Source organism: Neocloeon triangulifer, unplaced genomic scaffold, assembly GCF_031216515.1.
Source record: "Neocloeon triangulifer isolate White Clay Creek 2 clone unplaced genomic scaffold, ASM3121651v1 ptg000003l, whole genome shotgun sequence".
Lineage (NCBI taxonomy): Eukaryota > Metazoa > Arthropoda > Insecta > Ephemeroptera > Baetidae > Neocloeon > Neocloeon triangulifer.
In genome coordinates, this window is record NW_026775546.1 from 7519134 (window position 1) to 7546799 (window position 27666).

Here is a 27666-nt window from a genome sequence, read left to right on the forward strand (position 1 = left end):
CCTTCTTTTAAAGTGTAGCAACAAAAATATTCACGCCACGCAACTCCCTTTTGCTTGGCTCAGCCAATTATCCACCAAGTCCATGCTTGTTGCACCAAACGGCAGGTAGTGGCGCTAGCGTCGCCAGCCAATGAAAGCCGTTTACTCCGTGTCTCCTTTCCGTACACTCCATATGCAACAATCGCTACGCCTGCGCCATCGCTCGTTGATTTTGGCGGTTGAAAAACTTAAAAAGCCAGCGTCGTTTTAGGAGGGCCGTTAGAAAATGTGCTGAGCTCCGAATTTCCTTCGATTTTTCGTCGTCGAATCGTCGTGGCAGCCTCGCCGATCACCCGCGTTTCGGTCATCAAGGCCACGAAACCCAAGTGCGTCGAAGTTTAGTGCAAGTTCGTGAGAAATTTTCAGATTTGTCTTGTTTACAAACAGCGGTGAGTTTGATTCTCGGGAGGGACAGCATGGGCCGAAAATTTTCTAATTTACCCCTCGATCCTTAATTATGTTTCATTACAAGTTATTTTGACTGAAAGTTGCTTTACTTTTGCTCGCAGAATATGCAGACCGTTATGGGGCCGTACGGGACGTTGGCTATCGTCAAGAAAAAGTCGACCTACAAGGTCCCACTGAACAACAAAGTGACATGGATCGGCAGTGACTCGAGCAACTGCGACATTCGCATCCACAAAGCAGATGTCATGCCGAAACACTGCGGCATTCAATTCAACGAGGGCAAAGGAAACAAGGTTCTTAATTAAAATAAAATAATTATTTTCCTTGTCATAATTACATAATCAAAATTTCAGTTTACTCTCGAGTGCATTGGAGAAACCATTCTCAATGGGCAAAGAGTCAGTGGAAGCGTTGCCCTGAGTGACAACGCCAACATCCGAATTATGGGCAAGGAGCTGATCTGGAGTGCACCCATTGATGCGCCAGCCGCTCCGCCGACGCCTCAGCCCCGCAAGAGCATGCCGGCAGCCAAGAAGTCTCCGGCCAAAAAGTTGGTCAAACCGGTCAAGAGGCTGAGCATGCCCCCGGCCACAAACAAGGCCGAGAAGAAGGCAAGAAAAAGCATGCCTAACAGTGTTTCTTCTTTGGTGACCGCAAAGAGGATTTTGGGAGGAGCGTCCGTCAGGTTCGGAACTCCTAAGAGGACTCCTGCTGTACCTAAAACGCCCAAAACTGCAAGGTCTGCAGTGAAAAGGGCAGCAGCTGTTGATGATAGTGCTTCAACTCCCAAGAGAGCTGTTGTAAGTCTCATCTTGCAAATAATCAATTAATCTAATTCGACCGCACTTGTTGCTTAAACTTTTAAACCAATTATAAATTCTTAAATATTTTTTTATTTCTAAAATATATACAGAAAAATCACAGTAAAATGATAAAATTCCTGAAGTAAATTATTACAAATTTAAAATAATTTTAATTTATGAAATACTATTCAAATTTACTTGCATCATTTTAAAAAAAAGTTTCGTTTTACTTCGTTTCTATTTCAACACAAAAGATAAATAACTTAAATAATTTTCTATATTTTTTCTCTTTTCCAGGAAACTCCTAAAGCCACACCTAAGAAGACTCCCAGAACTGCCACAAAAGTTGTGCCAAAATCCCCATTGTTGTCTCCAAAAACTCTGGTGTCTCCTGGGAAGAAGGTTTCCTCAAAGACGCCAAGGACTGCAAAGACCCCTGCTAAAGTCTTGACAAGCCCAAAATCTACCTCTGCTGAGACACCGAAAGCTACACCAGCAAAAACTCCTAAGGCCACACCGGCCAAAACTTCAAAAGCCACACCAGCCAAAACTCCAAAAGCCACACCAGCCAAAACTCCCAAGGTCAGTCCTGCCAAAACTGTGGAGGCCAAAGCCAAATCGCCTCCTTCAAAGATCCCGAAGCTCGCAGCTGGAAAAGTTACCAAGCCGGCAACAGTTAAGACTCCGAAGGCAAAATCAAGCCCTGCCAAGTCACCAGCCAAGACATCTCCTTTGAAAACCCCATCTCCGAAAAAACTGGCCAAGGCCTCACCTGACAAGAAGAAGTCGCCGTTGAAAACTCCATCTCCACAGAAGGCAGTGAAATCCACCCCAGCTCAGCGGGCTGTCTCGACTCAAAAGTCTCCTGCAAAGACTCCGGCCTTCCAATACGCAGAACCCATTCCAGTTTCAACTCGGAAGGCTCTTCTTATGAGTGTCAGTATTTCATTTCTATTTTTCAATTCGAATTATGATTTTCGAATTCAAATTTTGTCTCATTTCCAAAACATATTTCTTTTTGTTCTTTAGTCCTCAAAGGAAGCAACCACATTTGAATTTGGAAGTCCTCTGCCAAAGAGCACAGGCAATAAAGCTGCTACCCCTGCAAAGACCCCAGCTAAGAAGATTTCTCCGCTGAAAGTCATTAAAGACACTCCGGAAGTGGTTCGTGTTTTAATTTTTATAAACATTGAACATCTATAAAATTTAAATTATTTCTCAGGTGGTTTCATCTCCCTCTCCCAAGAAGGTGACAGCTGCTTCAAAGAGGACCGCCACACCAATTCGAGTGAGGACTCCGAGTGTGCGGAAATTTAACACACCGACTCCCAAAAAGACTCCTGCTGTTGCCAAGCTGTCGTCTCCCTTGAAAAAGGTGCTCACGCCTGTTGCTGAAAACATCCCAACGCCGGAGAAAGTTGACTCTCCCAAAAAATCACCCAAGAAGGCAGCCGTGACGCCGTCTCCCAAGAAACAGACTCCAAAATCCACCCCTTCAACTGGAGCCAGAGCTGCCAGGGCGCGTGCTACTCCATCTGGTACACCTTTCAAGACTCCCTCTGCTAAGGTAATTTTGTAATTTATTCCTGACAATCAATATTAGTTTTTTATTTATATAAAATCCAAGAATATAATAGGTTTTAATTAATATAATTTCTAGTAAATTTTCAAAATTTGAAAGATTGAATTATTTTACAATTTTAAGATAAGCTTATATAATAGTTATTTATGATGGTTTGTCTTATCAATTATTGGAGTGTAAAAACAATGATAAGTAATAACCAACGTAGCATCAGATACCCTCCAATTCAAACTAAAAATGGCATCTTCAATTCATACTCTAGTGGTTATGCTGGGAACACACTACTGATCAAATAAATTTCTCTCGCTCCATTTTTCATAATATGTAATTCTATATTGACTCTAATTTATGTATAATTTTAATGTGTGTAGCAATGCTTGCATTTATTTTGATTAAATTATCATTAATTAACTCCTACTTAAACTTAATTATTATGTTAACTCCCTGAACTGAAAATTATTTATTTATTTCTATAATCTTATAAAGATTTCCAATTTTTCCACCTTATCTCCATGTTTAAGTCTTGATTGTTGTATTTTGTTTTCAGGGAACGAAGGCAACCTCTTTCTATGAAACGCCTGTGTCGACTCCACTCAACGCAACCCGCTCGGCCAAGAAAGGCATCAATGACTCGGTGCTAAATGCGTCGACCACTGCCACAATTGCCTCCCTTCCTGATCTCAGCACAAGCCTCACCCCCAACAACAAACGCAAGTCGACCTCGGCGACCGGCCTCGACTTAGTGCAGAGCATTCCAACTCCTGACTTGCGAGATGTGCGCAACCTGTTTATGGAGCAGAACGAGCCGTCTACTCCGAACATGGCCGGTCTGCGAAACCTCTTCAGGGAGAAGAAGTCGGGCAGGAGCCCGCAGCTCGTCGGCATAAGGGAAATGTTCTCTGACGTTGGCACAAAACCAGGCAGTCCTCAATTGGTTGGGATGCGCGAAATGTTCTCAACCCCGAAGACCAACAAGGCATCGCCTAAGCTTGCAGGCGTCAGGGAGATGTTCCGAGTGACCCGTGGGGGACAGTCAACTCCCAAATTGACAGGCATTAGAGAAATGTTCACTGCCTCTACAAGCACCACCAGTCCAAAGGTTGTTAACTTGAAGAAAATGTTCAACAACTTGAAAGCAGCCAATTCTCCCAGACTCAGTGGAGTCCCCGACCTCTTCAATGTTTCAACTGAGGAGATCATTGAGCAGATTATTTCTCCGACAACCCCGGCAAGGAAAGCAAAGGGAACCCCCAGAGTCACCAAGGCCAAGGGGACGCCGAGGGCAGCTCTGACCAAGAAGGCCACCCCCAAACCTGCAACCCCCAAGGTTGCCACCCCCAAAACAGTGACACCCAAAGCTGTTACTCCAAAGGTGGCAACTCCCAAACCAGTGACTCCAAAAACTGCAACACCAAAGGTGAAAACACCCAAAGCTGCTACCCCAAAATCAGTGGCTCCAAAAACTGTCACCCCTAAAGCAGCAACTCCCAAAGCTGCGACACCGAAGGTCAAAACACCTAAAGCTGCGACTCCTAAGGCTGCTACTCCAAAATCAGTGGCTCCGAAATCTGTCACCCCTAAAGTAGCAACTCCTAAGGCTGCAACTCCCAAACCAGTGACACCCAAAGCTGCCACCCCCAGGGTCAGGACACCCAAAGCTGCCATCCCTAAGGTAGCAACTCCCAAGCCAGTGACCCCTAAAGTTGCAACACCCAAGGCCTCCACTACTCCAGCTAGGAAGTCTGCCAGTCCTAAAAAGGTTGTCACCCCCAAAGGCAAGACTCCTAGGGCTAAACCCAAGGCCACCCCTGCGGCAAAGGAAGCAGTTGTGGAGCCAACTCCGGAGAGAGCCACTCGTGCCAGAAGGACGCCTGCTCTGAAGAAGGTGTCACCTGTAAAGAAGGAAGCAGTCACTCCGAAACCAGCCAAGGTTGAGTCGCCCAAGAAGACTCCGGCCAAATCGAGGAAAACACCAGCCAAGACGCCGCAGAAGATCGCTTCACCCAAGACAACGTCTCCAATTAAAATGGCCGCCCTTATGGCCATTGCCTCTCCTGCAAAGTCCCCGGAGAAATCTCCACTCAAGAGGAAGAGTGAGGCTCCAGTGGAGGTTCCAGCCAAGAAGGCAAAAACTCCCAAGGCTGTCAAGAAGGTTGTCATCAAATCGCCTGAAAAAACTCCTGTCAAACCAAAGGGACGCTCGAGAAAGAAGGCCGAGAGCCCTGAGAAAGCCCAGAGCCCAAAGAAAACGAGAGGCAAAGGCAAAGCACCAGCTGAACCTGAAGTACAAAAGGTTGAAGAACCAAAAGCTGTGACTCCAAAGAAACCAGCCAAAGGACGTGGATCCAAGAAGGTGGCCGTCGAAGAGCCTAAAGTGGAAACCCCTAAGAAAACTACTCGTGGGCGAGGAGCTAAGAAGGACGAGTCTTCAAAGAAGTCTCCCAAGGCCACTAGAGGAAAGAAGGTGGTAGTAGAGGAGGAAGTTGCAGAGCCTACTCCGAAGAAACCTGCAAGAGGCCGGAAGGTTGCTGAGCCGGTGCCTGATGTGGTGTCTGAGGAAAAGAAAGGCCGTGGAAGGAAGAAGGTTGAAGAACCCGAGGCCACCCCTCAACAGGAACCCAAGAGAGGGCGCGGTAAGAGAGTGGCTGAAGAGCCTGAGGCCACTCCACAGGAGGAGCCCAAGAAGGGGCGCGGAAAGAGAGCTGCTGAAACCCCGGCTAAGGTGGAAGAACCTGCGGCACCTGCGCCCAAGAAGGGTAGAGGGAAGAAGGCTGCCGAGCCAGAATCGGAACCTGCACTCAAGAAAGCCAAGGCTGCGGCCAAAGTTGAGGAGAAACCTGCCTCCCCTGCTAAGCGAGGGCGTGCAAAGGCCAAGGCGGCCAGCCCCAAGAAATCACCAGCAGTGTCGCCGAGGAAAACAAGGTCCAGGAAATGAGAGGTTGATGAAAAATGTACATACAGAGGCTCTATTAGTGGATTAATTCAAAGATGTTGCAACAACAAAGTGAATTGGGAAATTGCTCCCATTGTTAATTGCTAAGTTCAGTACTAACACTTGCGGATGAATTGTTAGGTAAAACTATTTAGTATTGTGAGTGTGTTTAATAAATAAGCAATACATAATCACAATAGGATTTTAAAATAAGCGTTTTGGAGCATATTTTTGTATTTTCAGATTAAATTTTAAACTGTCTTGGACTTTTGAAAATACTATACATTCTTAAAAATTGTATTTATTTGAAACATAATAAAAAAATTTAAAATGATAAAGAGCTTCACATTACTTGACACACCATGATAATATTAGTTTTAATTAATTCCATATCATCACTTGATACTCTAATTCATAATTTAAAAGCTGATGCAGTCTTCAATTCCAATTTAATAACTGGCCTTCTCCAAATCATGAAGTTGCTTTCCAAGTTTTTCTTCTTTAACTCTTCTAGTGTGGCTTATCTAAAGTGAAACAAATTAAATACAAGTTTATATAAAATAATTATGCAGTTAATACTGTTCTTGAGTTGACATAGTCATTCAGGAAAGACTCAGTGTCCATTTCTCCTTCCAAAAACTGCTCAGCCAGTTTATCACTTTGTTGGTCACATTCGACAGATGATGCATGAAGACTTTCCTAGAATTAAATATTTTAAATTTCTTTTCAAAACTGAATTTGAAGCCACGCTACTTTGATAGCTGAAGGCATGAATTTGTTGCTAAGCTGCTGATAACTGATGCTCATATCCTCGTACTGATTATTCAGCTTTTGCACCTTCTCGACTTTTTCTTGTATAATGTCCTTCAACTCTGCTAACCTGGCCTCTTGCTCTAATGTTTCCTCTTAAAATGTTAAATAAGTTTTTCGTCATTTATCCAATGAGAAATTTATATTTCAACTCATACTTGCAAGCTGCTCGTTTTCCAAAATGATTCTGTCAATCTCGTCCTCCAGAATTTTAATCGGAGGAAGCTGCTCAAGAAATTCATCACACTGGTCCTCACTTTCCTTGAGGGCCTGCAGTTGGGCAACACTGAGGGCAGCAAGTGCCGACCGCAACATGCTCTGCTCATTGACGGCCAGGTTGAGATCAGGAACAGAGGTGTTGGGCGCTGATGGAGGTGACATTGGGTGTTTAACCGGAGTTCCAGTTTGCTGTTGCCTCTTGGCCAGTTCCCTCACAATGGCATGCACCACTCGACCAAGATCCGAATGTTCTGTGAACTAAATTGAAAATAAAAAATACTGAATATCTTTCTTTAGATATATAATTTTATACACTTAGCAATCCTGGTGCTTTTGAAACTTCTCCAGTCTTTTCGTCGACCCATGGATGCGAAATTGTTGGGACTATTGTGATGCAGGGTTTGCTCTCAGGGAAATTTGGAGGCAGCTTTATGATGAGGGAGAAGTCACCAGCCAAAGGTTCGACCTGATACTCTTCTCCTGGAACCTTTTCGTAAACACTGAAAATTGGATTAAAGTATATACATAATTGTATAATTTCATTTCACAGAAATGATCATGAAGGTTTATAATCTCACTTTTCATTAAATACTTTCAACGTGTTGATTTGCTTGTTTCGTTTATCGCTGTGGTTGTAACTTTTGGAAAACATTTCAAGTTATTGCAGTCGATTATTGACGATTAATAAAGTAAAATCAGTAGGCTAAACGAATTAAATTAACTAATTTACTTTACTTTACTTCTATTTTCTATTTATTATGCGTCAGAAAGGGGGCGAAACGGGTCTAATAGGATGTTTCGGTTTTTCCACGACAAAAGGTGTACAACCGGTTTTAATTTCTAAATAAAATTTCTATCGTCATATACTATGCTCAATTAAATTCAATTTCATCTAATAACGTTTTATTTATGATACTTACAGGATAAATTTCACAAATTCTCGCACAATTACAATAATAAAGATAACAAAATATGAAACGACGTGAGTCAAGTAAACCGGTATGTAATTGAAAAAAAACTGATCAACTTGTTTTGATTTGTTCAAAAATCAAATTCCTTCATTTCCACGAGTGTGTGGCGCGACCCATGTTAGTAAATAAATCATCAATTTCCGTCTCTAGGCAAAACGATTCCTTGCAGGAGTGAGTTTGCTCCCCTGCATACTGCAAATGGACCCTAATTAAATTAAATCTAAGCTCGTTTGAAACCTGACATAACAAATCATCCCCCATCAAGTCACAACCATGGGCATGGGTTCGTTTTGCTCTTGCTGGAATATGCATCCTAGGTAGAAATTTTCGAAACTTTCATTGCATAATTTATAAATCTTTAGGAAAACCTCGTGTATTTTACTGATATGAATCTTGATTGCAGAACCATTTCTTTGCTTCTCGTCGGCTTGGACAATGCTGGAAAAACAACAGCCATAAAAGGACTGGCTGGTGGTATGTATTAAATATTTTTACTTGAAATTTAAAATTCAACTTTTAAGGGAATCAGTCCTTTTGAAATTTATGAAATTTAAAATGTTTAAAATTACAAACTTTAATCTTGATAAGCCTCAGCCTGTCATCGTCTGCAGTTCATCTGCATATATAAATGAAAAAAAACTGAATACAAGTTATAATTTACAGAGCCCACCGATCACACAGTGCCAACGATTGGTTTCTCTTGCACTGTAATTCAAGCAAAAAGAAGCCAAGTAAAAGTTTACGATCTAGGAGGTTTACCAAACATTCGAGGAATCTGGGACAAATACTTTGCAGACGTAAGATGAATACAAATTTTGAATTTTTAAATTTTATGGATTAACAGCTTTTTAAAAGAATTTTAATGTGTCATGTAATGTCTAAACTTAATTCTTGTTGTGGAGCGCTTGGTCATGCATGTTTGGTTGGCTTACGGTTACAGGTGCATGGGGTTATTTATGTGGTGGATGCTAGTCAGATTGATCGCCTCGAGGAAAGCAAAGCTGAACTCGAAAAACTGATCTCGCATGAGAAAATTAAAGGAAAACCTGTGTTGCTGTAAGAACCTGCTCGTTTCCTTCACAATTTAAATTAGAAAATTGTACTAAAAATTAAAAATTTTAGACTGGCTAACAAGCAAGATTTGCCTGGAGCTTTGGACGAACTCGACCTGGTTGACCGACTCAACCTGGAATATCTTGTCAACGCCTACAAGTGTCCGACCACGGTAGAAACCTGTGCAGCCATCCTGAGTCCGGACCCAGCTGTGCAGAGCGGATTCAAGTAATTTTAATAATTCTTGAAAAAAAAAATATTAATTATTTGCTTAGCTGGTTGGTTGATGCGATCATCAAAGATTTCACTGTCCTGGACTCAAGGGTCAGTGCTGACGTGGCGGCCCAGCAGGCTGAGCAGGCAAGACTGAGGTTGGAGAGGCAAGAGAGGGTGGAGAAGCTGAGGAGAGAACGTGGGGCTGCAGAAGAAGATACTGCCGAAGACAAAGGGTTTGACGTCAGTCCATTCCGTCCCATTGAAGACATAGTGGTGATTACTTTGGATAGTTTGACCAAGCCCGGTGGCAGTGGTTAGAATGCTTGCATTCTAATCAGTGGGTTCCTTGGCCGTCATGGGATCAATGCTCAGCCTGGGGCTGTTTGTGGAAACAAATACATAGCCTCTGGTATGCGAATCATTGATAACATTTCGGCTGACACGTCGGGAATTTGGGAGGTATGGCGCAAGCTGTACCGACTCGCACTCGGAGGTTTGCCACGTTTCCTCCGAGCCACAAGCTGGAAGAACTCAGCTTGTGTGGCGAATGCCTGCGTTTCATTACAAGTCCTTCGTGGCAAGGCCAGGGCAAGGGGCAAGGTCTCAAGGGGGGTGGGGGGCCCATGCGAGCACCACCAAATCTGCTAGAAAGCCCCCGAACAAGGGTCAGGTTGGTTGGGAAGCACAAATGTGCTAAGGGTGCTCGACTTCGGCAAGAGACCGACCCAAGCCTAATAAGCTCACGGGTGCCATAAGCAAAAAAAAAAAAAAAAAGTTTGGATATATTTTTAAGAAATATTTAAAGTAATGTAATGAATATTATTAAAAAAAAAAACAATAGTTTCATGATTTTTATAATTAATTATTTATTGACTTTCAAATTGTCAAAAAAATCTTCTGGAGGGAACCCAATTCGGGATTCTTTCTAATTATTAAAAATAATTTCTGCAGTCCGACATCAATGGGGGACCAAAAATGATTTTGGTTCAGCAATCGCCTCCTCCGTCAGGCACCCCAAAGAAGGAAGAGCAGCCCCTCATCACAAGTACAAATCCAGAAGTTGAAAGTACATTAGAAAAACTAATATTTTTTATTTTACCAAAGATATTAAATTATGGTTAATTTTTCAGTTCCTGCTGTTGAGGAGACAAAGAAGAGGAGCTTCCTTCCCCTGCGCAGTAACAAAACTGCCCCTGCTGCTGAAGGAAGCCCCGTTCGGAAGCAGACGACCTCGCTTCCACCTATCAAACAAAAGTCCCCCGTTCCTGGTGAACCTTCAGTGCCCTGGATCAAACCAGTTCTCTCCGCCAATGGAGAACGCAATGGAAGTGCAGGAAGAGGTTAGACCCTGTACTTTATTATTTATTTTGAATTATTTGTAGTTAGAGCTTTATTGAGTAGTAGTAGAAAATGTCCTAAAGGTGGTGATGGTGATTAACTTGGGGTCTGTATTTTACTTAGACAATGCATGGGACTTGGATCAGTCGCTGGACGTGATTCAACTGGCTGACGTGAAAAATGGAACATCAAAACACAAAGTCACAGAACTGCATAGACCAAAGTTTCATAATGGTCATTAAAAGTAATGACACAAAATTTTATACTTATTTTAATTTTTTAAACTTTTCATTTAATTCCTTTTACTATATGCGATAAATAATTTGATTTAAATAAAATCTATCACTTACAAGGAATATACTTGCAATTTATTTTTGTACAGAAGTGATAAGGTAAAAATATCACAGAATAAGCAGATTATAAAGTTTAAATATATAATTAAATAAGCTCTTATACTCTATAATATTAAAGAGTTGTGAGTATTTAGTTATTTACATTTTAAACAATCTCTGTCCAGCTTTCACATATGAAAATCTCGGTGTATACCTTGTATGAATAAACATGTATAAAAACGTCTTATTTCTTAATTGCATGTCTCCATTTCATAGTGTAGCCGTCTCTTGGGTTTCATTTGCCAAGACCCTGTATGGGCCGGAGGAGACTGGCTCGTCAGCGCTTGTGGAGATGCTGAACGCTGATATGAATACATTGATAATTGTAACTAAGAATATGCCAATCATGGTGAAGTTGTTGATTCGATTGGCGCGGTGCATGTGGTGTTCCTTCTTGATGTTGTATTGACTGTTGAGAATCAATCCGATACCAACAGCAACCTGAAAGCAATTCATTTTTTCCATTTGACAAAAACTTAGAAAGACCCTCTCTAGTAAATTTGTTAAATTTATTCCTGAATGTAAAAGTGAAAAACTTTGAGCCAAATTTCGTTATTTAACATTCAGGACTAAATTTCCAAATTCATTTGGCGGGAAAATAAAGTGAACCTAAAATTTTTGAGAAAATTTTAACAATTAAAGTTCGCATTGAAACAAGTTATTGAGTAATTTAAGTCGGAAGATACTTTTTTATAAAATAAACGTTGACGTTCCATTCTAGTGCGCAACACTTATCGATAAATTTAAAAGCTGACTGGTTTTTGCAACTAATGGACTTTAGCGAAAGATGGAGCCTCGGTGAAGAAACCGGCTCGGTGACCTTTCTTTATTTTTAATTTGGGAGGAAACAAACTTGAAATGATGCCGTCGGAATCAAAATAACTGCTCGTCTCAAGCAAAATATTTGCACCTGCAGAAAAAGGCTGCTCGCAATGAGCACCACGCTGGGGTAGTAGTAGGGGTGGTTTCTCCCCATGTCCAGCACGTATCTCAACTGGTTGGCGTTGGCCGACAGCAGGGCGAGGTCCATCATACCCTGAGCCAGGGTCTTTTTGTGCGAATACACATTTACGTCCACCCTTCGGTTTACCGTCTGAAAAGAATAAAATATAAGAATAATTCAATATTAAAAAAAGTAAAAATTTACCGTTGCGCCGGGGGTTAATTCTGGGATAAGCGCCGGCGACAGGTCTTCCCCTTCCGTCAGGTCCTTCTCGTCCTCTGCGGACCTGAGAGGAGTGCCCTCCTCGGCCGTGAAGACGGTCTCGACCCTGACCTCCTCTTCAACGTTGCGGTCTTGGTCGTTGGGTTGCGCATTGTGCAGGTCGAAGGCCGGTCTGGACAGCATCGCGCCGCGCATTTCGCACTCAGACTGACGAGAGGATCGCGCCTTTAGCGTGGCTTCGCAGACTGGCAGTGCCAAATTAGGCAACCGGCGGTTGCCAACTTGACCAACTTTATAATCGGAGTCGGAAATTGCGCGCGGCACGGAAAAGAGTTAAATCGATCTAAATGCAGAGCGGACGATGATTTCCTCATTTTTGTTTTGAAGTCAGATTACGAAATTGCGCTAGACTCATGAAGAAATTTTTATTGTATCTTTTTTATAATTTGTTACAAAATAAAATTCTGTCACTGAAACAATCAATTACTATGATATAAAATTATACAAGTCTATAATATTCCTATAATTCTATAAAAAAATCTTTTTATTAAGAACTTTTTTTGTGAAATTTTGAGAATATTTTAGAACAGTTTTAAAATAATTGTAGGAGAATATTAAATTAAATAGTTTGAATATTGTAAAATGTAATTAAAAATTAAACATTTTGAACATTCGCACAGTTATGATGTTTCTTACATAAAAAAGAACTATTATTGTCTTCTTTGAAACTGGACAACGTGTGAATTTTTTAATTAAAATTCAACCCCAAACTGCTGTGTTTCTTTGTGAACAGGAAGACTTTAAATCAGTCTGTAAATGAATATTGTAAAAAAGAAAGTATTTTTTTTTTCATAAAATATTCAAGGCAGTTGAATTGAGGTGTGACAATTCAATTAATTTTAGTTAAAAACAACACGTCATTTTTGTTTTACCTGCTCAAAAGTTAAAATGAGTCTCTGTGGGTGTAAAATTTCTACACGCCATTATTATTAAAAGAGTCAATTTCATGTCACTTGGCAGTAATTCAATTAATTTGCCGATGTAAACTTTTCCCATTATATGCAAATCGACATGGGTGGTAAATCGCAGCAAAGCGTGCAGTCTCATTTAGGGCTCTGGCTGAAATCGACACCGCGCGCAATTAGAATATTAGCAGATCGCACACAATGCCAACCCCTTTTTTCCTTGAGTCTCCAGCGTGTAAAGCAATTTATTTTGTTCGTGGAAACGGGCAGAAAATGCAGGGATCTGTAATTAATTACGAGATGTGAAGGCTGTTTTTGCTCGCATAAATCTCGGTGCCATTACATGCCAACCGCGCGTGCATTCCCCGGACGGTGTCATTTGCCAGGCATTTTCCGCGACTGCTTTTCTCTCCATATTGACAGCAGAAAATGGTACGTTTTGTGCTATTGCGAGGTAAAGAAGTGCTCTGCTTGTTATTTGCGTGACTGCCGGGTGAATCACGTCGCCCTGCACTCTCAGAAAAAGGGCAGTGTAGAAAATTTAAGTTTAAAATTTTGAATAATATGATTAGTATTTTGAAGAATAAACGCTGGTTAAAGATGCTATACAAGTAATTCGCCGATTTCCTAATACTATGAAAAATTCATGAAATCTGATCGCAGTGATTAGTTATTGGGTTTTTATTTGTCCACATTGTTTTAACCTGAGTTTGCAAGACTTCAGGTTTCATTAATTTTTTCAGATTGCTAGATTGTTTTATTTTGATGTTTAAAAAAATATTATCAAAATTTATTATTTTATTTATTTATTTAAATTTGTTTCGTCAGTTGTGAGATTTTTAGGGTTGTGTTACGCTGGTTGCATAGTTTACAAATCTTATTGTTAGAGGAAACATTGAACTGCTTATTTTTTTCTAGTAAAAAAACAAGATGGAATAGTAACTTTTCCTGTAAATAAATCCCAGGCGTATGAAAAGAAAATTAAAAAATTTTGCAGAATAGCTCAATTTTTCTTGTATGTTTAATAAAATAAAAAATTATTCCAAATCACCAAGCTTTTTCCACTGCCCCGAGTAAGTTCAATATAATTAAAAGTGCCTCAGACGCGCGCATTCTTCCAATAACATTTATTTTCCTCTTCTCATCAGGCACATTTTTATGCAAGCAAGTTTTTTAAATTGAACTATAGAGCTATTTAATGTTTGCAAATATCGCCGACGTCTCAAAGGAACAAGCAAAAAAAAAGAAGAAGAAAAACATTATTTAGATCGTTTGTCAATCAAAGATGTTCGCCCTTGCTTGATGTTTTTGCGTCACAATATAATCCTTGGATTAACACGAACCGTGAAACGAGAATAATTATGAACAATTGAAGCAAAAACCGTTTGCTTTTGCATAAATTATCCACACGCCTTGGAATTTATAGTTCTTAATGATATATTGTCTGTTCACTCTCTTTTCTCTTTTTAATTCGTTTCTTTCTCTTCCTCGAGCAGTAAAATAATTGAGATATGTTTTAATGGCGATTCGATTTCAAAACAATTAATCTTGGTTAGTGATTAAGACCTCTCACGTTGCATGCAAATCCACTCTGGCATGAATGTGTCAGTGCGAAAGCGCAACTGCAATTCAAACGGTGAGTCGAGTTGATTTAAAAATCCATAATTATTATTGCAAAAAGCTGTTGGGATGCGAGCAAACAATCAATTATTCCTCTGTGTGCAAACAATTTTATTGGATATTATATTTAAAAAAAAATCAATTCTCTAATTGTGCTATTTTTCTATTTTTGTGTGAAATACTTAAACAATAGTTGAAATAAAAGTTAGCATTCAATCAATTTTTAATGAAAATCCCAATCAAGGACAAACATTAATTTCATTGCAGGTCAGTGACCCTGACCGTAGAAAATATTTGGAGCAGAGCCGAAGAGGTTAGCAAATGTTTAATTTTGGTCAGAAATTTAATCAATATTAACAGAGGTTACTGAACTTTTCTGACTTAATCTTAAGCAGGAAAATATCTTTTGAAAAATAAATTACTAGAGATATTATAAACATTACAAGTGGATAAAAATGTCCTGTAATAAATAATCCTGGTCCATTTTTTTTTCTTTATCACTTTCTTTGGTCTATTTTGGGCAACGTGGCGGCAAACCACTATTTTTATCCTCGCCGTGAAATTTATGTTTGTCGTGCGTACACGCTTGAACTATTTTATTTGGCGAATCGCAATCAGCAATTATTATCTTTCTCGGCCGGCACGTAATCAAAAAGTTCAAAAGCCAAGACCGCGAGAGCAACTTCGACGGCCGCTCAATCGCACAAATCTCAGACACCTCCCACGCCTCCCTGGGGGCACGCCGGGCCCAAAACTGACAGCTGAGAACCGAACAGCTCCACCTAGGATTAAAATTAAAAATGGAATAATAAACAATACTAAAAATTTTGGGCCTATTGATAAAGAATTTAAATGTCTTAATTACTATCCAAATTTACATAATACACATTTATAATCCGAAGATAAGTGTTGGATTTTTTTCTCAATTATAACTTAAACTGCTTAAATATTTCTGAACCTGATTTTGGATTTTTTTTATAATCCTTTAATCCTTTCACAACACAAAATTTCAAATGATTTTGTCTTTATTGCAAGTTTGTATTGAAAGAAAAGAAATTGATATAAACAATTTAATCTAAAAACAATGCAAACGGAGGAGATAAAATTAAAATAAAATTTATATAATAGAAAATTTAGTTCTTTAATAAGGAAAAATCGACAAATAATTTTTAAATTTGGCTGGGTTTCATTGTGTTGGAGTTTGCTTTCTTAAAAAAAATTGACTTCTATTTGATTAGCTGAATGGCTTATAAAATATTTCATTGATTTGAAAAATAAACAGTTCAGACATGATTAAATTAAAAAATAATAATAATTAATTTTTTTACCAAATTTAGTTTGAAGTATTGAATAATTTTTTTGGACTTTTTGACCGCAAGGGTGAGGTGTTGGTCACTAATTTATTTGTCCCTTTCTTTGCAGCTTCGTTCGGCTTTTGGTGCTCGCGTAGCGCGCGAGTGGCTGGGGCGAGTAGGGCGGAGAGGGGCCCCTTTGGCAGTGCGTTGCGAGTTGTGTGCTCCGCGCAGTCCGCGACTCGACGCCTTGTGGCTCAGATCATCGGTCGGCGCGGCCTCGTGTTTCTCTCGATTGTGAGCCCGACCGACCCAGCAGATCGTTTCACCGGCGCGGGGATTCAGTTTCGTGTGAGAGAAAAAAAACGCTTGCTTCCTTTATTTTGCACGTCGCTAATCACATTTTTTGCAATTTGAGATTCGAACCGACTTGCAAATCGGATGTTTCGAGGTGGGGAAAAAATATATTTTTTAGACACGTTTTGCTTCAATTTGGGAATATCTAAAATCAAAAGGTCTACTTCATTACTTTGGAGGTTAATCAATTTGATTTTTTTAATATCCACGCTTTTATTTTGCATTAATTTTCATTCACAATAAGACGTGCCTACGTCTATGGTGATTCAACTTCTTGCATGGGTGCAGACTGCGGTTTTTCGATACGCAATCGTTTTCGTCAATGAAAACTGCGTTGAAGAAATTTCATCTTGTTTTATAAAGGTTTTATTTTGCAAGAATTTATAATAAATGGAAGTTTTTTGGGAAAATGAGTAATTTCTGCCAAATTAGAATTTATTTAATAAAAAATAAAAGCATTAAAGGGCAAGTTTTAAATGTCTGGGAATAAAAGATTTGTTTGTGAAGTATTAAATTTCAGTAATAAGTTTTTGGCGGAGATTTTTATTCAGATTCTCTTTAAAATTGCTCGATTATTTTTTTACGGATTAATAATTTTTTTACAGTTTCTCTTTGAATAATTAATTATTTCTTTTTTATTAGAGTTAAAATTTAATATTTTGGAATATTTGCATAAAACTTTATTTTCTACTGTTAGATTTTAAATTTGATTGTTTTGATCATTCTGTTGTGCAGATTTGGCGGTAGCGGCGGCGCGCGATGAGAGATGAGTTGGTGCGACCTCGGGCTGGGAGCGCACGTGGGATGCAGCGGGTAGGCACCTAGTTTTCTCTCTTTTCGCGGACACTGCGCACGGACTATCTTTCTTTCTCTCACTCTCCCCCGTGTCCACTTAAATTCGCGACTTTTCGTGCGTAATTTGCAAAGAAGAAGAAATGAGCGGCGGCGGAAGCAGTCGGCGGAGCGCCGGCGCCGTGCGGGACGTTCTGGTGAACGCGGCGGTCACGCTGGTCATCGTGCTGCTGGCCGTGTTCCTCTACGTTTTGTGGATCAAGATTGTGCCGGGCAGCACCGCGGCCGGCGGCACTTTCTTGCCCCCCGAGCACCGCAACGCGTCCAACGCCAACTTTGACGAGCAACGCGGCATCGCAGAGCTCCGCAGCAGAGGTAGGACCTTTTTTACTTGCAATTTTATTTTTTAATTTTCATGAAATCCGAATCATAACTATGGAAGATTTTTTCAAATTATTTGTTAGGACAAATAATTTTTTTCTAGATATTTTTGGATGAATTCATTAAAATATAAAAATAGAACAGAAATCGAAGTCAGAATAGGATTGGACTGAATTTTAACTTCATCATAAAAAGACTTAAAAAATTCCCTTTTCTACTGAATATTTCTTTAACTATTAACATTATCAAATGATCACCCATCATGCTCAGCTTAATTGTGTTAAAATCGGATAAAATATAATTAATTGACTTAGATGGTCACTAATGTTTAAGAAAAAAAAACCATAACTCTATTACAAAGCACTTAGAACAGTAAAATAAAAGCAATGGAAAATTACCTAGAATCAAATAATCCCAAAAAAAATTGTGGTATGTTAAGATTGCATTATTTTTTTGTGTTTTTTTTTTATCAATGTGGTGTGATGTAGCTTAAAATTCACATTTAAAATTACTAGTTTTTACCCTTAAAATTCCAGCACAAGTTCATTCAGCAAATTATAAAAATTAAAAAAAACTTATTCCGCTTTGTAGCCTCATAACTTTTTATTTAATGGACAAGTATATATATTTTCGGCCGTCATTTTTTATTTCAAACACTTTTCTTATTTATAGATTATAATAAACATTTTATGAAGAAAATCAGTTCAAGAGATCTTCAGGGTGAAGTGAATTTCCTTAAAACTTGAAAGTTCTGAACATTATAAATTATAATTTAAAATGTGAAAATGAAATAAGATTTCATTGTTAGTTAACATCTGCAGATATTTATTCCCGTTGTTACTTTTGACCCGAGTCTATACAGGCAACTTGTTTGTTCTTTTCCACTATGCTAAAGCACTTTCGATTTCATCTCGTAGCTTGTATTTGTCAGGTAACGTTCTTTCGTATAATCCGCAGCGAACATCTTCTTTGAATCACTTTGAATATATCATTCGGACAAATAAGTTCTTTCGGAAATCGAGTTCAAAGCAAAGTCGATCGTTTCCACTTCCGGCCGGTTGCGCAACTCGCGGCTAATTGCTGACAAGTTGCCCAAAACAGAAACCATTCAGTCAATGGACATGTGTTTGCCGAGCGTGTGCAAATTACTTATGCAAATACCATTCCACATGTGCTCAATTTTCCGCAGCCGGTCTTTAAAGGCGGCCTATATTCACCACTTCTCTTTGAAGCCGCAATTCTCTTTCACTTTTCAACTGCAAATTTATGCAAACCGCGCGGCTCCTAACAAATAATAAAAGTCTCGCATTAGAATAACAAATTGCCCCATTTTGAAATTATTGATTTTATCACATTTTTTTATGATTTTCCGAAATCACTTACGCATAAATTTCAAGATAGCATCTCTCATGCGCCGAGCAAAAACACACAAAGCCACTTAATGATTCGCGGCTGAGATAAAATTAATACAACACATGCGTTTCCGCACACTCGGCTCGATTAGCGCTGAGAGTGCGCGATCGGTGTGTGAGAAATATGCTAATGATCGATCAGCAGCGTTAATTAAGTCCTGAAGTGGGCGAGGCAATGACAAGATAAGAATCATTAACAGAAACAATAAAAAACCCACTTTTATTTCTAAAAATAAAATTATAAAAATTGTGAAGCATAATTATTTTTTAAAATTTTGATATTGTTAAACAGTTTATATAAAATTTACGCAAATTCACTAGAAATTGTTAATTTAAATGGAAGAAATGTAAAAAATATGTTTTTTATTGTTATTTCGGAGTTTTGTTCCAGTTTAATAATAAAATTGTCAGTAATTCAGTAAAATTCACTTAAAAGTTAAGTAGCATTTTGATTTTAATTTATTCAAAGCAATATTTACAAATTTATGATTTCTAAAACAATGATTAAAATTAGAAGGAAAGGGTTATATTATTCAATTTTTCTACAAAACTATTTTTTTTTTAATTAAAATTTATCATATCCAATCAAAATCACTCAATTATATTAATATAATTGAGTTTTCCATGTTTTAAATTTTTATTTAAATAGCAAATATTATATAGCATTTTTTTACTTGAATCTGAAACTTTTCAGGCAGCTCTCGATTGAGCCGCTTCTTAAGTTGCTTGACTCAGCCGATAATTCTGTTTACTTTCCTAGAGCAGCGGTGAAAAGACGTGCTGACGAATTGTAATCGGCGCATAATAATCACGTAAGCACATAATAAATAGCTGATTGAGGCCATAATTACACACATTTCCTCTTGCGGCCGCGCGCTTGATTTACGCCGTTTTTTCGCTCTCCGCCTCGCGCTACAATTAAAAGTAATTAATTCGCAGCGGTTTTTACGCCAACTGATTTATTTCCACCTCTGTATAATAATGTCGTCGTGATTTTTGAATGGCTAGACTGCCGGGTGGCGAACAAGTCCTTTCAACTGGACCGCCCGGAAAAAAATATGAAACATCACAACGTGATACCGCAGCTTTCTTTGGCTTTCTTAAGTGCTGCTCTCGAGATAAATTAAATTTGGCCTGCGATGCCTGCGGAATTTTCACTGGTCCTCAAATTTGAAATACTAAATAATAATAAACATTGAAAATTTACAGAATTTGAAATTAATATTCCTTAAAATTTAAAATTTTTTCATTTATGATCAGAGGAATTTATTTGAGACTTACAGGATGACAGCGTTTTTTTTTTAATTCAAACCGTCAATAAATGGTTGATATCAAAATTTGCGATAAAAATTCACACCCTTAATTTCAGCTAAAAGACACGTCAGTGAAATGTTCTTATTGAGCGCTATAAAACGATTTCTGAACAATAACTTTTAGTATCTGGGACAAATAATTGATAAAAAAAGAACTCACCCCCCCATACTAACTATTCTTGCCATGAAATTCTTTGACCCTTTTTAATTTTTACCAATTTTTCGCCAAACTGTCAATCTATGATTTTTTAATGGTGGCATTTTTAAATTTTTATTTAATATGATGCTCCCTATATCGCCTTCTAGAGTTTCAAATTCTCCACATGATTCAGCATCACCAATACTTGTCAAGCCAAAGTACCCGCACGTGAACAGACATTAATCCCTCCTTCGGTCGGCCCAGCTTTTCTCGCCGTCGGCCGAGGGTGCCAAAAACTTGACCTGACGCCACTCAAATTTCCATCACCACGCGATCAGATGCGCCTCATTCTATTTTTTTTTCGCAAGGCCATACTCGCGATTCGAGTCTGAGTGCAGCTGGCAGATGTTCTCCTTGGCCTCTCCATACTAATTAAAAGACTGCTATTTTCTTTAACAAAAATAATCGCAAGTCAATTTGGAAAACAATGTTGGCTGAAAATAATCCGGGTACAGAAATACACCGAGTACCGCGCGCACAATATTAGTCTTGGACGGCGGCCAGGGTGGCTTATTTATTGTGATTCAATTGCAGATTTATTGGTCTAACCTCGATTTGCTCAGACACGCTGAGATGGGGGCTCGCCCTTTTTGCAGCAACGCACAATCTTTTACAAAATTAACCTCAGAAAATACTTCACTAGCGCCATAACTAAATTTTAAAACATATTAGGAAAATTTAGCGCTAGATAAATGTATGTAATTAATGCAACATGCAATGCTGCGGTCAAAAGGAATCAATTAGTGACAAAAAGATCCAAGTCACTCTGAAATTTTTCGAGAAAATAGCGATTGAACTTGATTAAAGTGATCAAGTGATCTCATTGCGTATAAATGCGCAATTTTTATATGAAATGATAAAAGATAAAAGGAAAACATCTTGGCCTATATATTCAATCGGCACTTCTTCTTTGCGTCGACATTGGGCAATTTTACGGCGCAGCAATAAATTGAGGCTCTCTGCTGAATGTGCATCTCTCATCCATTTTGCGAAAGAACTAAATTTTTTGCTGACGGTCCCGACAGAAGCCATCGGATGGCACTTTATTCATTGTGATGCTAATCAATCAGAGTAGCGGAGTGCACCACGCCCATTTCGTTTCACTCCATCAATATGACAAAGCGATGGACACACAAATAGATGCACTCTGAATGTGTGTCTATGAGCAGCTGTCGGCGCCTCCGCACACAAAAACCATCAACGCCCACCAATTTTTCGATATTCAAGAGAGAGAGAAAGACAAAAATTTTGAGAGAAAAACCGACTGGCCTAAATTTGGTTCGGCGGTCATTGCGACGAGGGCTAATGAAGAAAATCAACAAACGCTGCGTCTCACCGTCCGACTCATGGATAACAGGCGTTTTTTTATTAAGTCGGGATTTTGGACTCGAAGCGTGGCTCGGCTCCAATTTACTTCAAGGAGAAAAGTTTTAAAGCACAACGTATGTAAACCACTTCTAAATTTGAACTCGGTGACAACCGGAAATTCCAAAAGGCTGATGAATATTTAAAAAAAAATCGGTAAATTTTTGCATTTTTCTGTAGGATTTTAAGCAAATTTAATTGCCTTAAATTGATTGAGGTTCCGGTTTAAATCAGAAAAAACAAAACAATTTGAAGCAAATGCCTTCTAATTTTTTGAAAAATCCAAATTTTAACTTAATACATTCAAAATACTTAAAAATTAATTAATCAACTTATTCATCTAATGCTAATGGATCAAAAATGTGCTTTGAGATTCAGGTATTTCGAATTTAACTAGAAATTTTTCGCATTTTCGAATATTAAAAAACAATAAATAAAGTAATGATTTAATAAGTGAAAGGTGTCTATAACAATATTAGTCGGGGCGGCGTGTATGATTGTGTTGTTTTGCTCCGTGTTTGACACTTGTATGTTACTAGATGGTACATTATTCATTAGAGCACACACATCATATTACACACTTGGAGTAAGTGGAGACGGTGGCATGTCTCTCTCTCTCATAAAAAAGCGACACTGCCGACGGACGCGACCCGACGAAAGCATATTTTCTGCTCGCGCGCTGAAAGGATCAATTTTCTGCCTGCCAGCAGTGCCGGTCCGGCCCAGATGAAAAGAAGTTTCCTGGCCATTTTCCGCCGCGTTCAATTTGAAATTTGATCCGACTTCTAATCGTGATTGTTTTCATAAACGCACAAAAAAAAAACAATGCCGTAAACACGTGTTAAATAGAAACCGCTTGACAACCAGAAAAATTTACAATCGATCTTGATTGTTGTGAAATCGGATTTCGCTTTGAGGTTGATTGGAAAACGAACTCCTTGCCGTGGAACATTATTTGACACGAGAGAGCCGTGAAGTAAAAAAAAAATGCGGATTAATGTGGTCAGACGTCTGAGAAGAAAATTGCTAGATAATCAAATTGATCTGGAGATTAATAATTATTAAAATTAGCAAAACGAAAGTCAGGAAGAAAACTTATGTAGTTTTAATCACAGTTCAAATCTTTCTAATTTTCTATTTAAATAAATTTTTGCTATTTACATAATGATAAAAAATTATTTCAATTTTCAACCTTATTAAAGTTTAAGACTGGTTCTGCTCAATTTATCCTTACAAAACAAAGATAAAATCGTTTTTAATTCAATGATATCACCGGAACGAAATCCAATTGTCTCCGGTCGCGTCAGATCACGACATCAATTTTTCTCCATTAGAAAAAAATATATAATTCTGTGGTCCAATTTTTTTATCGTTAGAGAGGAACAATGAGCTGCGGTTATGTTCTCTCCGAATAAAATACGGCCTATGATGAGTTAAGCAGTGCGGTTTTATGTATTCATTCATGAGCCGAGCGAGAGATTAGAAAAAAAGATTCTTGTGGCGTCTGCTGGCAGTGGTGGCCCACACCCGTTTTGTGAGCTCCCACCCTGGCTGTGTGCGAGAGCGACGGACAAAAATATATGTACGAAAGAAGCTTTGAGTCTCTCTATGAACTTGACCTGAAAGCAGAGAGAGTAATGCGCCTTGTTTCAATTGCAGGCAGCAGATTCACTCTCGGTTGGTGCTCATTACGGCGCGCAGCCTCTAATTAAGAGGGGACGTTCGGAATTTATACATTTAACTTGGTGACTCAATCGTGGTGCACATTTGACTGCATAAGTACAGGAGGGCCAATCTTGATTACGTTGGACAACAGTTTCGGCCTTGAGGGGAGATTTTTAGAGATAAAAATTCCAATTTGAGGCGGACACATCAGTAACGAGCCAAGTTTTGAGAGTGAAAGTGGATTAAGAAATTGTATAAAAATTGCTTTTTGAAATGAAAATTTTTTGATTTAGTCAGATCTTGATAAAAATAGAACATTTAGAAAGTAAATGAACTTCAGTTTCAATGTTAACTTTGATTTTAAGTTACTATAGTTACATAAAACCCTAAACTTGAATTAAAATTTTATTTTCAATTAGAAGTTTTGTTAAATTTTACTGGAATATCGTACATATTAGAACTTGTAATTAATTAATGCCAGAATTTAACCTGATATTAATGCAACCCCTCAAGTAACTAAAGAGCAAAATTTAAATTGATCTAAATTTATTTATGTTTGTTTACTCTAGCATTCGTTGCGAAATGCAGCAGTGGGAAGGGAATAATACAAAGTTGGAAATTATTGTTAAAGGCGTCTCAGCCAGACACAAACAATAAAACGCCGAACTTTACGACTCGGTTGCGAACGGAGTGTCAAAGTAGTCAGTGTGGCATTTTTTCGATTCAAAAACCATTTACCAAAGTGGTTGCGCACAATTCAATGAAAGTGAAATTCAATCTTAGTCGGTCAGTGGCTCGAAACAACAACAATATTTAGAGTGTTTCAAGGGTGACTGAAAGCTGAAAGTGAAATAATAAGTGAATGAAAACAAGGAGCAGAGGCAAAATATGCGCCTGTCGCTCTTGTACACACCACAGAGCTGCGCCCACGGGGCAGTATGAAAATGATTGATCTTAAAGATAAATTATTGTTCGGATTTTAAATTTAATATAAAAATTAAGACTATTATTTTAAATTATATTATAGTTACTTTTTGAAAATTTGGTAAACGATTGAATATGTTTGTTGTCATTAATTGAAAATTTTAAAAGGCATTTCAACTTTGAGGAGCGTTTGAGCCTCAAATTGTTAAAATTTAGAAATGATATCCTGGGATCTTAAAGGTCTTGTCAATTTCAACTCTTTTAGAGTAAAAAAATAAGCGAGGAAATAATTCGTAACCAAGGTTTCCAATAAAAACTTGTGCTTATTTTAACTGCATTTATCTTTCTTTATAAAACAATTTAATTTCAATGATTTTTTTTTAATTTTTGAATACAACTGTCTTTTTAAGTAAATTTAAAAGTTAGTCTCGCCCACACAAGTTTGCCTTATCGCACTGCCCTTTCGTCTCGACTGATTGCGAGTGCACTGCCAGCGCACGGAGTCTCTTGTTGAGAAATAACTCGGCTTGGATGCAGAATTTGCATTTTTTTGTACGTGTCGAGCGAGCAATCGGCCGGAGATCTCACGCCTCGCGTAAATTATCACCTTCGCCGGTGCGGCGAAGTGACAAAAGCAAAAAAACCAGAGCCCGGCTTGTTAAGAAAATGATAATAAATTAATGAGAGTGCCCTTGGATCTTTGGTATTGTATTTGAGGTTTTAGAGGCCGAAAGCCTCCCTGCGTGGCAACGTCATACTCGGGGTCACGAGGGTCAGCACAAAAGCACAGGTATAATCAACCTTCTTCTTTCGTACGGCGCCCCGGTTTGTTCTTCCACTTCTTTTGTGTGCCTTACGTCTTCTTCAGACTGCAGCCATAAATTACGGCACACTGAGAACAGAGACGCCACTGCAACGTGAACAAAATTTAAGTGTGCGCCCCATTGATTATTGTTTCCTTTGCTAGAGGCCAGAGCGAATTAGTGAAAAATGAGGGTGGCAGCAGGTCATGAAAAGTAATGTCTAAATCTTGAAAAGATTGCGATTTGAAAATTTCCCATTATTTCTAAGCAAGTCTTTTGCCAAAAAGATTTAATTGCATTTTGAAATTTTAAAAATCATTTTACATTCAAAAATGTAATTATAAAAAAAGTTTGATAAAATTTTAAATAAAAATAACCGACAGATCTTAAAAAACATCTATGTATCTCTCAAAAAGAAAATAATTTTTATAAAAAAAAGTATTTTATTAAAAAAAAAATCATTTTCATCTCTAAAATATTTTTTTGCGTTTTTTTTTTAATCATTTTTCTATGGATGCATATAATATTTTATTTTAAATTTGAAATACTGATTTTTATACTTCTTTAACTCAACCTTTATGGATTTATGATCAGCTCGAGTAAAAAAATTCGAAACTCTTTCTTATAAAACTTTGTGGCCCCACGTGTGGTATTTTATATTAATTTTTACGAGTTTGCCGTTGAAATTCAACCGTGGGAATAAACACGCTGCTCATAATTTGCAGCTAGACATAAAACAAGTACCCACATTACTTACCTTCCTCTAAAAAGTTGATGATAAATGACAGGAGGGCTTGAGATATGACTCATCGCGCGCCGCGTCTCTCCTTTGCGATCAGGAAGCGTGTTATTAAATTTTTGCAAAGGCAAATTAATTTATTCACTCTTCGGCGGGCACGCAAAGCGGATAAAAACAATACTAATTAAGAAAAAGCGCAACTCGATTTTATTTTCAATCGTTTTTGGCCGTGCTGATTGTGTGTATGGTGTGCGAGCAGAGCGCAAAGCAGTGAATAAAAAAAAAAACTAGGCCTGCTTTGTTTGGAGGCCATCGCGAAGACCGTCAGGATCTGCTCGCAGGTTACATTATTCTGGCCCCACCGAAGGTCAGGTTCAACTTTTAATTTCGCTTCTCGGTTCACGCCATTCATTGAGAGAGAAAGAGAGAGACGGAGCACGGCGATAAAAAGGCAGTAATCGTGAGCAAATAACGAACGCCAAGTGACGCTGTTCTCGCTCTCGTTTGCCACCAGACACGCATTATTCCCACCTAGGAGCAAAGTCAAATTGAAAGGACGAAAAAATATAATAAAAAAAGAATTATTTTCAACCTGGTTAATATTCTTTCCTGTTAAAAAAACGACATGAAAAATTTACTATAAAAAATATATATAATTTATTGATTGCTCGAAGTTTACTTACAAGAAATATATTTAAAATTAATTCTAAAATTTAATTTTCTTATTATATAATTTTAAAATTTAGTTACAATACTTGTCAAACCTGAATTATACAGAACAGCTGATGAAAATGTGTTGGGGGAACATTCTTTGTCCAATAGGAGAGCTTCAAACTTCTAAGTTTATATTACCATTTAAACAAAATCTTAAATTTTGAATTTGCAATATTTGGTCACAAATCGTTCTATGACTTAACCTTTCCATATCGTAAACTTGATCTCGGCAAGAAAATTCGTTTGGTATTGTCATATTATACAATTCAGTAATATAGTAAAACTTCAATTCTCAGCCAATTTTCTAAATCTTTTCTAGTGACTTGCAAATTTTTTTGTTACATTTTGAAAGTGCAAGTCTTCCTTCGCCCAAAGGTGAATGAATTAATTTGAGATTCTATTTTTTTTTCAATGCCAAATCAGAAAAATGAGATTCTTTTCAAATATTTATAAAAGCTTGCAAATTTTCAAAGCTTTCAAGAGTTGAGTTATTGCAAATTTGATCAAAGTGTGTGACGAAACTTGGACCACCTCGTGCACGTTTCGTTACTCGCGGATCCAACGTCATACCACACTTTTTTTCCTTTCAGTGTGCTTGAACTGTGGGCGAGCGCCACGTTGGTCTGGCAAACAAAAATCGCGCGCGCGGGGCTCCCGATGCAGATTTCGGCGTTAGATAACGACGGCAGCACAAAACATCACTTCACTTTCTGGCGGTGCAAACGGCACACAGTGTATGTACTTTGGAGTACACGCAGATCATTAGTCACGCAAGGCAAATAGTACTCGCCGCGCGCGAATTTACTCTCATTGTAAATTCGACGAGTCTTGGCGCCGTGACAACCCTTTATGGCTCTGGCGGCTAATTGTTGACGAGACACACGTGGCCCACTTGGACTTGCGTCGGGATGACCCTGTTTTTGCAATGTAATGTTGTAATTTGAGATATTTGCAGATTTTATTTCAATATTTTGCCTTTTCAAATAAGACGTAAAGTTTTAAATTTTTTAAATATCTGATTTTAAGCAAAAATTTAGTCCTCTGAATATGTTAATAAAAAAAATTTATTAAAAATATTGCGAATTATAATCTGCAATTCTTCAATCTTTCTAAATTTAAGCTTTTATTCTAAGTTGCAAAATGCATCTGATCTTTTTCAGCACTAGACCAATAAATTAGCACAAAGATAGCCCTGAA

The 27666-nt window shown here is 38.3% G+C and overlaps 5 protein-coding genes across 9 annotated transcripts in view; 3 read left to right on the forward strand and 2 right to left on the reverse strand.

Moving 5' to 3' along the window:
• Positions 1 to 205: 205 nt before the first annotated feature.
• On the forward strand, positions 206 to 6077 carry LOC132192406 (proteoglycan 4-like). Of its 2 annotated transcripts, none has more exons than XM_059612362.1 (7): positions 206 to 428; positions 549 to 740; positions 801 to 1247; positions 1548 to 2186; positions 2280 to 2414; positions 2473 to 2817; positions 3380 to 6077. In XM_059612362.1, exons 2-7 carry the CDS (start codon positions 552 to 554, stop codon positions 5765 to 5767), a joined length of 4143 nt encoding a protein of 1380 aa, XP_059468345.1. In that variant the 5' UTR covers positions 206 to 428; positions 549 to 551; the 3' UTR covers positions 5768 to 6077. The 2 variants fall into 2 exon arrangements, with proteins under 2 accessions (XP_059468345.1, XP_059468346.1); XM_059612363.1 differs by having other exon boundaries at positions 206 to 386.
• LOC132192407 (vacuolar protein sorting-associated protein 37A) lies at positions 5931 to 7595 on the reverse strand. The gene is made up of 6 exons (XM_059612365.1): positions 7372 to 7595; positions 7107 to 7293; positions 6733 to 7051; positions 6518 to 6669; positions 6344 to 6463; positions 5931 to 6288 (listed from the first exon to the last, which is right to left on the reverse strand). The coding sequence occupies exons 1-6, from the start codon at positions 7443 to 7445 to the stop codon at positions 6214 to 6216; spliced, it is 927 nt and encodes a 308-aa protein (XP_059468348.1). The 5' UTR covers positions 7446 to 7595; the 3' UTR covers positions 5931 to 6213.
• Positions 7596 to 7835: 240 nt separating this feature from the next.
• LOC132192910 (ADP-ribosylation factor-like protein 13B) lies at positions 7836 to 10958 on the forward strand. The gene is made up of 9 exons (XM_059613131.1): positions 7836 to 8081; positions 8168 to 8238; positions 8428 to 8561; positions 8705 to 8820; positions 8887 to 9045; positions 9093 to 9306; positions 9985 to 10099; positions 10164 to 10373; positions 10495 to 10958. The coding sequence occupies exons 1-9, from the start codon at positions 8038 to 8040 to the stop codon at positions 10611 to 10613; spliced, it is 1182 nt and encodes a 393-aa protein (XP_059469114.1). The 5' UTR covers positions 7836 to 8037; the 3' UTR covers positions 10614 to 10958.
• On the reverse strand, positions 10708 to 12174 carry LOC132192912 (ninjurin-A-like). Its single transcript, XM_059613134.1, has 3 exons — positions 11911 to 12174; positions 11674 to 11856; positions 10708 to 11204 (listed from the first exon to the last, which is right to left on the reverse strand). The coding sequence occupies exons 1-3, from the start codon at positions 12121 to 12123 to the stop codon at positions 10974 to 10976; spliced, it is 627 nt and encodes a 208-aa protein (XP_059469117.1). The 5' UTR covers positions 12124 to 12174; the 3' UTR covers positions 10708 to 10973.
• Positions 12175 to 15998: 3824 nt separating this feature from the next.
• LOC132192907 (A disintegrin and metalloproteinase with thrombospondin motifs 9-like) overlaps positions 15999 to 27666 on the forward strand; it is a 97449-nt gene continuing 85781 nt past the window's right edge. For 2 of the 4 annotated variants that reach the window (XM_059613128.1, XM_059613127.1), the window contains exons 1-2: positions 15999 to 16156; positions 16898 to 17329. In XM_059613128.1, the coding sequence (XP_059469111.1) occupies positions 17098 to 17329 (232 nt within the window). In that variant the 5' untranslated portion in view covers positions 15999 to 16156; positions 16898 to 17097. The other 2 variants (XM_059613125.1, XM_059613126.1) reach the window with 2 other exon arrangements.

What these genes read in the sequence shown, in the direction of transcription:
- LOC132192910 (XM_059613131.1), top strand. Translation starts at nt 8,038, where the DNA reads ATGGGCATGGGTTCGTTTTGCTCTTGCTGGAATATGCATCCTAG. An exon ending in TGCTGGAATATGCATCCTAG is followed by an intron (nt 8,082 to 8,167) that starts GTAGAAATTTTC and finishes TCTTGATTGCAG; the next exon opens with AACCATTTCTTTGCTTCTCG. An exon ending in GGGACAAATACTTTGCAGAC is followed by an intron (nt 8,562 to 8,704) that starts GTAAGATGAATA and finishes TTACGGTTACAG; the next exon opens with GTGCATGGGGTTATTTATGT.
- LOC132192406 (XM_059612362.1), top strand. Translation starts at nt 552, where the DNA reads ATGCAGACCGTTATGGGGCCGTACGGGACGTTGGCTATCGTCAAGAAA. An exon ending in ACGAGGGCAAAGGAAACAAG is followed by an intron (nt 741 to 800) that starts GTTCTTAATTAA and finishes TCAAAATTTCAG; the next exon opens with TTTACTCTCGAGTGCATTGG. An exon ending in CAACTCCCAAGAGAGCTGTT is followed by an intron (nt 1,248 to 1,547) that starts GTAAGTCTCATC and finishes TCTCTTTTCCAG; the next exon opens with GAAACTCCTAAAGCCACACC.
- LOC132192912 (XM_059613134.1), bottom strand. Translation starts at nt 12,123, where the DNA reads ATGCGCGGCGCGATGCTGTCCAGACCGGCCTTCGACCTGCACAATGCG. An exon ending in AATTAACCCCCGGCGCAACG is followed by an intron (nt 11,857 to 11,910) that starts GTAAATTTTTAC and finishes TATTCTTTTCAG; the next exon opens with ACGGTAAACCGAAGGGTGGA. An exon ending in CGAGCAGCCTTTTTCTGCAG is followed by an intron (nt 11,205 to 11,673) that starts GTGCAAATATTT and finishes AATTGCTTTCAG; the next exon opens with GTTGCTGTTGGTATCGGATT.
- LOC132192407 (XM_059612365.1), bottom strand. Translation starts at nt 7,445, where the DNA reads ATGTTTTCCAAAAGTTACAACCACAGCGATAAACGAAACAAGCAAATC. An exon ending in GGAAAACGAGCAGCTTGCAA is followed by an intron (nt 6,670 to 6,732) that starts GTATGAGTTGAA and finishes TAACATTTTAAG; the next exon opens with AGGAAACATTAGAGCAAGAG. An exon ending in ACTATGTCAACTCAAGAACA is followed by an intron (nt 6,289 to 6,343) that starts GTATTAACTGCA and finishes GTTTCACTTTAG; the next exon opens with ATAAGCCACACTAGAAGAGT.